Genomic DNA, 9,744 nt, shown 5'->3' on the forward strand with positions numbered 1-9,744 from the left:
GAAGGGCTGACGAGAGGAGACAGAGCCATAGAACAGCCAGAGCCCTCATTCCACTGCAGCTCCACCTACAGTTGTCAGGTACTTGCTGGTTTTCCCCCTTAGGGAAAGGGGAAGCAAAAAACCAGTCTTCTGAACTTCCAAAACCCAGAAGCTATGGTGGTATTTGTGGGTGTTCCATGTTCTGCATCCCCTGATGCTTAAGGAGGGAGCTGAAAGGTACAGTAGCTATTTTAGTTCTGCTGCAGCAGCCAAATCAGACTAATCCACTGGGAGAGGTACAGGTGGGTAGAGACTGTACACACAATTGTTTGCCACTGGCAACAAAGTTTAAAGTCTTTCTACAGTACTCTTGCTATACTACCAAAAGCCCTTCCATTTGTAACATGCTACACTGGAATCTGGGTGTCTAGAACTACAACCAACTACTTCCATGAGTATCTCTTTATGTACAAGATAAGGGAATGATGATACAAATCTTAATTAAAATTAGTAATTTTCTCTATTAAAAGACTTGGAAATCTGTGTTTAAGAGGTACATGCAAGAAAATAAAGAAAGCTGGCACTAGTATATAGTGATTACACTGCTGAAAAGCTTTATGAAATTAAATACAGATCTACTACTATGTATATGCTTTTTAAGGAAAGACCTATTCCACACTACACTCCTGCATAGCTTGGAAAAAAGCTGTCTTGACCAACGCATCCAGACTTCCACTGCACACCTGCCCATAAGAAGCCAACCCACACAGCCAGAGGTCCAGACCAGGCACAAGGACACATGTTGGAGCCAGAGCGTTCTCCCTGCTTAAGGCTCCCCCACCACACACACACTTTGCAGTCACATGTGACTCCCACAAGTGTCACACACCATTGCATTTTACAGCAGTAAGGTATTTCTGCAAAGCAGCAGTTGTTCGTTAGGTACATAAAACCCCTGGCTGTAACATGCAGAGGGTGTCAGGTTATTACCTCTGAATATGGGATTCTGTCACAGGAAGACACATAACAATGTTTGCTACTTGCATACTGATTGATCTCAGGTCCCAGTTGTTCCAGGGTTACTAGCTGGAGGCAACCTGGATGCTGTTGGTGTCTAGCAAATTCACTACTGACATGAAGTCCAGGCCTACCTTTCCTGTTAGAGTATCAGCAGGTAGGGGTTTGTTCTGTTTTTTTTTTAATAGACAGCAAGACCAAAGTATATTTGCCCAGCAAGTTTATTGCACAGTTTGAAACCTACAAATGCTGCAACTTTGCCAGGAGGAAGCCCCAATACATACAGTGCCCACTGCTCTTTGGTGAGTAGTCTTGCTAGAGCTCATAAGGCTAATCCTCCAAATCACACAGTATACTAGAAGTTTTGGTGTTCAGGATGTGATTACTACTAAACATCTTCCATTACACAGAAGAGAGTGCCAGTTAGTGAAGATTATACTTGATGGTTACAGCAGATGCTTTAGCAGAAGACTACAGAGACATTCCATCAGGGTCACTTTAATGGCAATATAGGGCATACAAAATTAAGTCAGTCTTCACCAGTTTAACTGATACTGAGAACACAGAGTAGTAATGAGATTAAGTGATAAATCTTATGCTTGCACAAGGAAGGGCAAGTACAGCATTTGCAATGAAATACAGCCCATTTATCACTGTTATCTGAAGCACTTCGGGTACAATACTTAGCTCTTTGCTATTCCAATTACACCACAAGCTAAACGAGGTCCAGCATTTCCAGTTAATTTGCTCTCATTATCTCCCCCTCTACCCAGGTCATCACATTTTTCATGGACCTGAAAGAGAATTGAAGATTATGTTATTCAGTAACTAATCAACATTTTTCACAACTCGCTAGCAGCAGCGACAAGCAGTATTGCCAGCTACCAGCAGGTGTTACACAGAGGGAACCTATTTCATTATGTAATGCTGAATGCCAAACTGATAACTCATGCTAAAAGGACTAGACTTGTCTAGAAAGTGAATTGCCTTCAGCTGAATTCGTTTGAACTGGAAGTCACCAAAACCCCATCTTTCAAAGTCACTACTAGTCCAAAAGCAAGCTTGGACTTGACATTCAAGATCACCCTTACAACACAAGGTAGGTGCAGCGCCTTGGCCACACCACCCAAAGTGCTACACATCTCCCTTGCTCCCTGGCCATCAGTCCAAGCCCATTTCGTCCAGAGTACAGTGATCTCAGCATGCAGTGGAGTCCCAAGGGAAACAAGACTGACAATACTCATCTGTGGCCAAGTCCCCTCAGCCTCTTCCCCCCTCCTTCTCCAGGATGCCATGGCACAAGCTACACCAGACCAATACTAGTGAACAGTGCCCTAAAGGGCCCATTGCCACTCCTTTCAGTGACAGCACTTGTGCCAGACTGCCAGTTCCCTCCTCAAATCAGGTTGCTTTAGTCACTCACAGCTGGAAGTAGCAAAGTTAAGCAAAGGCAGGCAGAAAATTAAGGTCTCATGGCAGTGAAGTGCCATACTAATACAGAGGTCTTTCAGGCAAGGCTTCAAGAGCTCACCACATTGGAAATCTTACACTCCAAAGTTTGTAACAAACACCGGGGACTGGCCTCCAGCATCAAAAAGTCTTCACTCGCCAGCAAGATTGCTCTAGAATTCCTTAAAGCATCCAAGTAGGCACCAAGACACTTACCACCATGGTACGTCCAATGATGCTATGTGGTCCACTAAGAGAAATGACGGAATCTTCTATTTCCACTTGAGCTACTCCTCCTTCTGCAGTCACATTGCCAAGGTCTCCCACATGCCTACACAAAGAGGCAGAGAAACTCAGAAAAACTGGTTAAATTGAAAGCTCTTCTAAGTGATGCCCTTGGACAATACAATACCCATAGTTACTATACTCAAGTACTCCACCATCTTATCTTAAAGAGCACATATGTCCTTATTTACCACCACCAGTCAATCTTGAACACTTCCACTATTTTAACTCCTTTAGTTCAAGGGATGATTACAATTCAGCCCTAGGTAGAACTTGAAACTGGAAGGTTAATCAACTTTGGGGAAAGAAATGCCATCACTCCCTAACAAGCCAAGCCAACAGTGCACAACTCATAGCCAAGAATTCCTCCATGCTGATGGCATCTCCTTCTGGTCAAAGAAAGTCTCAAATTAGGTGAAAACCCTTCCTGCACATACAAGGTTTGGTGTAAGCACTGCCGCTGTTCTTGAGAGCTTTTAACATCTATCACAAATCAGCTATTCCACAAGCAGACACAGGCTTTAGTTTTAAATAGGATTAGGAAAAGCAGTTTGTCAAGTGACAGGTCAAAGGGGATGCATGAAGTGCTAGCTAAGTTTAATCAGTACCAGGGATAACTATTCAAGTTTGCTTGGTGTTTTCCCATACACTTGGCATTATACCCTACCAGTTTTTATCAGCACTAGATCTCCACTAGGACTTTGCTTAAGAATTAAGCCTCAAGCAGTTCAGTTTTCACTGAACTTCTGGACATTCCAGTGTATTGTTTCCTACACATCTGCCCCAAACAAAACATTCACTCAAAAGTCAAGTTGATGATGTTCTGCAAGACTCTTCTGTCCAGATTCAGAACCCTGAGTACCAACTCCTTTCTAAAACTCTCCACGCATGCAGGGTGACCAGCTCAGCTCTCTGAATGCCGACTTCCAGCTTCTTAAACAGCATAGGGCCAATTTCATATTTTTAACCAAGTCCTATAAAAATCAGGTCAAGGGCAGTTTTCCCTTTAGGAATTGGCTTGATTTAAGCTTCCAGGAAGCTTCAGTCCAATTGTTTCAACCCTACACTGATAAAAGCATGATCTGTATCTTATACCCTCCTAAGGAATTCCCCAGCCTACAGCTGCCTGAGCAGGAAGGTTACACCAGAAGCAGGATTTGACACAGCAGAACCAGCAGAAGCCATGACTTTCATGCCGTTTTGACCTTTAGCACTGGAGCAGCCAGCTGCCTGTGAAGCCCATAAGCACACCATGTCATACTGCTCTGTCATCCAGACAGCTGGCTAGCAGCCAGCTGGCTTGGTCTGGCATGCAACTGATGCCTCAGGTATGAACTGATCAGTCACAGAAGGTGCAGTTACAGATATAAACATGAGCATTCAAAAGCTAATCCCAATGCCAAGTTGGTCACAATGCTGGTCCAGACCCTACCTGTGCAAGACCAGCTTATCTTTTACACTTGCTCCCAGCTCTTATGCAGCCCCTTCCCAGTCCCTGAACCCAGTCAGCTCAGACATCAGGTCTCAAGCATGCAAGGGTTCCCTGAAGGTAACAGGACTATGAAAACTGCCTCCAGGGCAAGAATCAGGTCCAAGCTCCCATCGAGGTACAGAGATATTCATCAGAAGCATCAGAACCTGTACGTAGCACACACAACCCCCAAGGAGTCCATACTGTAGGCAGTATGGCACCTAAGCTAACAGGATAAGAACAGCCCAGAAACCCAATAAAAAGCCACCATGCCCAGGCACACACAGCTTTGTATTCCCCTTGCAGCCTCCCCTGAAGCCTCAGTACCTTCCATTGGTGATCCTGATCTGCCACATGACAAGCCTGCATACAGCTCAACAATTGACAGTTTAGGGCCCCTGTTGTCAAAAGCTGGCCCCAAAACACCATGGACCAAATAAGGCTTTAACACATGAACTCCCCCCACTCATACCCTGAGGAACCTTCACTCAGTAAGAGCCTTTATTTCTTCTTCTCCCCAAGCTACAATAAAACCAAGAGTATTTCCCAAAGACTACATTTTACCCATACTCTTGGAGCCAAGGTGTCTAACAAATCACCATACAGTTATCAGAGCCTTTGTTAACTGACCCTAGAAGTGCTGCAGAAATTACCAGTTTTCTTCTGATATTGTCCTAGCATTTAGTCATAAAGCGGCCTCTCAAGCACAAAGTAGCACTTAGGTGGCTGCCACATGGAGTAGCTACCCAGTAAGAGGCTGGGCACAGAAAACTCACCTTTCTGCATCATTTGGTCCACCATGCTGCTTGCCTTCAGGATTGAAGTGAGAACCTGCACTGGTACACCCTGAAACAGAGCACAGCCATCAAAAGTAGATTTTTTTGCAGTAGCCAGTTGAAATCTGTTGCTTATACAGTACACACCAAGGTAGTCCTCCTATAGCCAGAAGAAATTAAATCACTAATGATGAAATAGCTACTCTCCTGTTAGATGTTCTACTAATCCTTTGGAAGTAAGTGACCTACTACAGACTTACAAGTTCAATAAACTAAGATTACCCATTCTAGAACACTCTGGGCTCAGCTGAAAGCTTTTTATTTCTTAACGCTAGGTTATTAAAGTATTTATGTTAGTGCTTGACATGTCAGATCTTGAACACCAGCCTAAACACATTCAAAGTATTAAATGAGAAGCAATTCCTCAGGAAATGTCATAGTTTCTTAACACAGATTTGCAGTCATGAGACCCAAGTACAGCTACACTAGTTGCTGCTGCAACACTAGAAGAAGCTCTTTAAAGGTGGGCAATCACATTACAGCTGTAACTCAAAAGCTTGGATAGACATCTTACCATTTGTATTGTCCCCAAATTCATGGACATGGAAGCCATGATTTCCATCAGCCAAGCCACTGATTCTTCCAGTAACTTTCACTGGTCCATTACCCTTTAATGGAAAGAATTTATTATCACCAAAATGACTACAGCATTAAACGGCCTTGTGTCAACAGAAAGCACTAGAGACTCCACTACAAGTCCAGCATGAATGATGACCCTCCTACACTAACTGATTCTATATGGCAGTACACCATTTCACAGAATGGTTGCATTTATTTAGCACCTAAAACATACTCTTCCTATTATGTATCAACAAGCAAAAGGAATGCCTTCTATCAGATTACTTGCTTTTGAGAATGATCATGCACCTCCATTTGGAAGCACAAGCAACCCTGAAGTCATTCCTCCTCTACAGACCAGAGCATTGCCCATATGCAGACCCAACTTCTTTACTGAGTATAAATTACTTGGGAGCATTAGAAGGGCTCTGGCCATTGGGCAATTAAAGCTCCGTTAAGCCCTACTCCGATAGGGGTAAACAGGCTCCGTAGGAACCGTAAGGCCGGCTCCAGCACCGAGCTCAGCGAAGACCCCCGAGCAGGGCCGAAGACACGCGCTCGCTGCCGGCCCCGTGAGCGCTCTCCCACCCCCGCGCCGCGCTGGGGCACCACAGGGTGCCCGGGGCGCCCCGACGTGCCCACAGCGGGCGGGCCCAGCCTCGCGGCCCGAGCCGGGGCACCCAGGGGGGCGAGAGCCACAGCCCCGGCCCCTCCCGCCACCGCAGCGGCGCAGGGCCGCGGGCGCACAGCAGTCAGCGGGGTCGCGGCCCAGGGCAAGCCCGCCCCGCGCAGCTCCCACCGGCCTCCGCAGCCGCCGGGGAGGAGGGAAGGGAGAACCGCGCCGCCCGCCCCGCACAATGACTCAGCACTGCGGCCGGGCGAGCCCCCGGGGGAGGTGTACAGCGATGGGGTCGCGCCCGCCGGCCCTTGCCTGCTGCTGGAAGCGGATGACGCCCTGCACGGGGCCGTCCCCCTTCATCACGCACACAGCGTTCAGCGTCGCAGCCTTTGCTGCCGCCATATTCCCGCGGCGGCCAGAGAGCGGCGCACAGCAAAGTCCCCACTAACCAGCGCCCGAGGACTAGGGGTCCGCCCCTCCCGCGGCCCTTATATAGGGCGAGCCGTCAGCGCCGCGGCCAATCGCGGTGCGCTCGCGGGTCTCCTGAAGCAATGATTACGCGGGGTTCGGCCAATCGGGGGCGGATGGGTCGCGGTAGAGCGCGGGCGCGCGCCAATCAGAGGCACTCCTCTCTGAGCCAATGGGCGGTTGAGCCGCCCTTTCGTGTGGGGGTTGTTGTGTAACGGCCGCGGCGGCGGCACCGCCCGCAACAAACAGCACCGCAGCCGCGGGCGCAAACGGTTGTGGCGGGACCTGATGCCGTGCGGGCAGGGGGGAAGTGGGGCCTTCTCGGTCGGCGGCCAAGCGGTGCCTGGGCAAGCTGGGCAGCGGGGGAGACGGGGTCAGAGCTCGTTCTTTGGCCTACTCCGCGTTTTCTCTCCAGAGCCTGAGGGAATTTGCTCCTGCGTTTCACATCGTGGTGGCGCTTGGGCTCTGAGGAGAGCCGGTGATTTAAGCAGTCTCGCTTTAAAGCTTTCTCTCTCAAATCATCGGGCTTCAGTTTTAGAGTCTTCTAATGTTACGATTTCACACAGACATAAAATTTTTCCTTTAGACATGCCCTAAAGTAGCCACGTGAGGAGAAGTAACAGCAGTGTTGTTTTCCTTTTCTGCAAACGTTTTTCTTCCAGTATCTGTGTAGGATTTTCCTTCCCCTAGAGGCTGTTTTCCAGTATTGCTGTGGCTGATGTGTGTTGCATCATGAGTTCCCATCTAAAATTGTAATGCAGTTTTGAAGTTGCCTCTGAATAGCTTTGCATTTCAAAATAGTTGCCTTGCCCAGGTGTTTTGTACAGAAACCATTAAAGTTACAACGTGAAGCTGTTTTTGCCCGGCTGCTGACTTTTGTTAGAGACACCTTTGCACATAGGCTATCCACAGCAACAGGCTGGGCATGTAGTATGCAGCACAGAGCTCTGCTTAAAATGGAAAGCATCTTGGTGTAGCTGTGGACCATGGGCCACTCCTTGTCTGAGGGATGTGTAGGGAAGAGATGACAAAATAGATTCTCTCCATGCTGATAACACTGACAAACTTTAGACTCCAAGGGAAGGTTAACACCAGACTTGGGGAGCATACATCTCTGCAGTTTTGTTCAAAGATCTGCAACCTTCAAGCATTTTAAGAATGAAAGATTGCATCTAATGAATTCCTTTGGCAAACCCATGTTGCTTGTTTTTTCTGCTGCATTATTGATGGAGAAGTTAAATCAAGCACAAAATGATTTTACAATACCTGGGAATTTAGGTAATCTGCGTATATGACTGAGATATAAATGCCTTAAGGCCCAGGTGGATTTAAGTCACCTGGCTGAGAATGCCATATGGTCAGGGAAGGACATACAAGGTTAGTTTCACGTATCAGACTCAGACATGACACCTGAGTCATGGCTCAGGTAACATGACTGAAACAGATTTGTTTGCTGGAGTGGTTTATTTCTCTGCTTGAGAAAGAAGTAGCAGGGAAAAAAACACATACATGGAGAGTATTTGTCTAAGAGACAGATAAAGATTTGTAGTTTAATCCCAGCAAGAAGCTGAGAAAGCCAGAGAGCTGGGCAGCTTCCTATCTAGGAGGCGTCTTGGCACTGTGAGTTAAACTCCCTAGAGTTTCATTCCTGATGTGCCTGGAGAGAATTACCGTAAATTACTTGTGACCAAACAGGTCTGTGTTCATGGCACAACCTGCAGCACCCTGAATGCTTTGCTAGATCAAGAGGAAGGACTCCAGTGCCCTCGAGGTGAAGCTTTGATTTAAAATGGTTTGTAAAGTTGGAGGGATAGTAGTGACTCATTTTACTTTCAGTCATCTTTGGCTTCTCATATCACTATCTTTGTTTGTCAGTGCCCTTTCTTAAAGAGGGGCATCTTGAGTGCTGTGTTACAGTGCCTTCTCTTACGCCTATCTCCAAATCTGCCTATGTTTTTATCAGACAGGTTTATTCCTTCCTTTCTGGAAGTCAGTTTTCAAGATCTGCCCTTGTTCATGCCTCTACAGGAATGTAGGACAAATAGATGGATAAGAGCCAGATGTGTCAGGCTTTCTTAATATGTGAAGTGAACTAATCTGAAATAATGATTTCAGAGATTTATCGCATGAGGCATCAATGTCAGGTAACCTGTGAACGTACCCTGAGGTACCTGATGCCTACTTTTGGCAGAACACAGCTAACAACGCCAATGTGCTAAGAGACAGCATGGTGAAGACATCAGCAGTAGGAGGCTAAAGGAGAGATGTGAATTTCAAGGACTAATATGTAAGAGTTTGTGTGGTGCATGCAGAAAGAGATCAGTATTCTTATACAGGTCATGGCCTCACCCTTTAGAATGTTTTCTATTCTTTTCTTTCACAAGTACAATAGAAATACAAAAGTATTAGTTTACAGGTGTGCTCTTTCACATAAGTCTTATACAAGAAGCCAGAGAAAGGTTTTTGTTTTGTTTTCTCCCACATACTTCCTTTTAACTCATTTATTTTCTTAAATCTCATCAGTAGGTGAAAAAATCCATCCCAAAGAAGCTGAACAGGGTGTTTGGTAGCAATACCTCATTTTGTTATTTGGAGTATCAGAGTCAAAGCAGAGAGGAAAGAAGAAAAAATGCAAGGTGGGATTGCAAACTTTCATAGTAGGAACTACAGTAGGACAGAGGCTCTGGCAGGCATGAGAAAGAGCGGCCTCTCTTACAACTCTGGCACCTCTTGTTTAACATTCCCCTTTGCCTCGAACCCTGGTTCTGCCATCCCAGCTTGGAAGAAGCCTAGAGCTTGGTCCTGCCTGCACCTTTATGGGTAAAATGGTGATAAAGTGGGCTGATCTAGGGCCCAGAGGGTTGAAACAAAAATGGGAGGGACAGACGTAGGGCTGGACGGACACACAGCTTTGTCTGTTTGCCCCGTTCTGCAGTTGCCTGCAAAGCATATCCGTTGTAGCAGGGGAATGAAGCAGTTTTAGTGTTGATCAACAGGGTTGCTCTCACCGCCTAAGGGTACACACACAGGGATCTCTGAAGAACTAGGATTCAAGACCATCT

General features: G+C 46.5%; 1 protein-coding gene across 1 annotated transcript; it reads right to left on the reverse strand.

Moving 5' to 3' along the window:
- Nucleotides 1–1,199: 1,199 nt before the first annotated feature.
- Nucleotides 1,200–6,668, reverse strand: SOD1 (superoxide dismutase 1). Its single transcript, XM_059821470.1, has 5 exons — nucleotides 6,526–6,668; nucleotides 5,552–5,647; nucleotides 4,978–5,047; nucleotides 2,662–2,776; nucleotides 1,200–1,790 (listed from the first exon to the last, which is right to left on the reverse strand). Exons 1-5 carry the CDS (start codon nucleotides 6,614–6,616, stop codon nucleotides 1,680–1,682), a joined length of 483 nt encoding a protein of 160 aa, XP_059677453.1. The 5' UTR covers nucleotides 6,617–6,668; the 3' UTR covers nucleotides 1,200–1,679.
- Between the last annotated feature and the right edge of the window lie 3,076 nt (nucleotides 6,669–9,744).

This window comes from Gavia stellata, chromosome 1, assembly GCF_030936135.1.
Source record: "Gavia stellata isolate bGavSte3 chromosome 1, bGavSte3.hap2, whole genome shotgun sequence".
Taxonomy (NCBI): domain Eukaryota; kingdom Metazoa; phylum Chordata; class Aves; order Gaviiformes; family Gaviidae; genus Gavia; species Gavia stellata.

What these genes read in the sequence shown, in the direction of transcription:
- SOD1 (XM_059821470.1), bottom strand. Translation starts at nt 6,616, where the DNA reads ATGGCGGCAGCAAAGGCTGCGACGCTGAACGCTGTGTGCGTGATGAAG. An exon ending in GGACCAAATGATGCAGAAAG is followed by an intron (nt 2,777 to 4,977) that starts GTGAGTTTTCTG and finishes CTCTTTGTGTAG; the next exon opens with GCATGTGGGAGACCTTGGCA. An exon ending in TCATTGGACGTACCATGGTG is followed by an intron (nt 1,791 to 2,661) that starts GTAAGTGTCTTG and finishes ATTCTCTTTCAG; the next exon opens with GTCCATGAAAAATGTGATGA.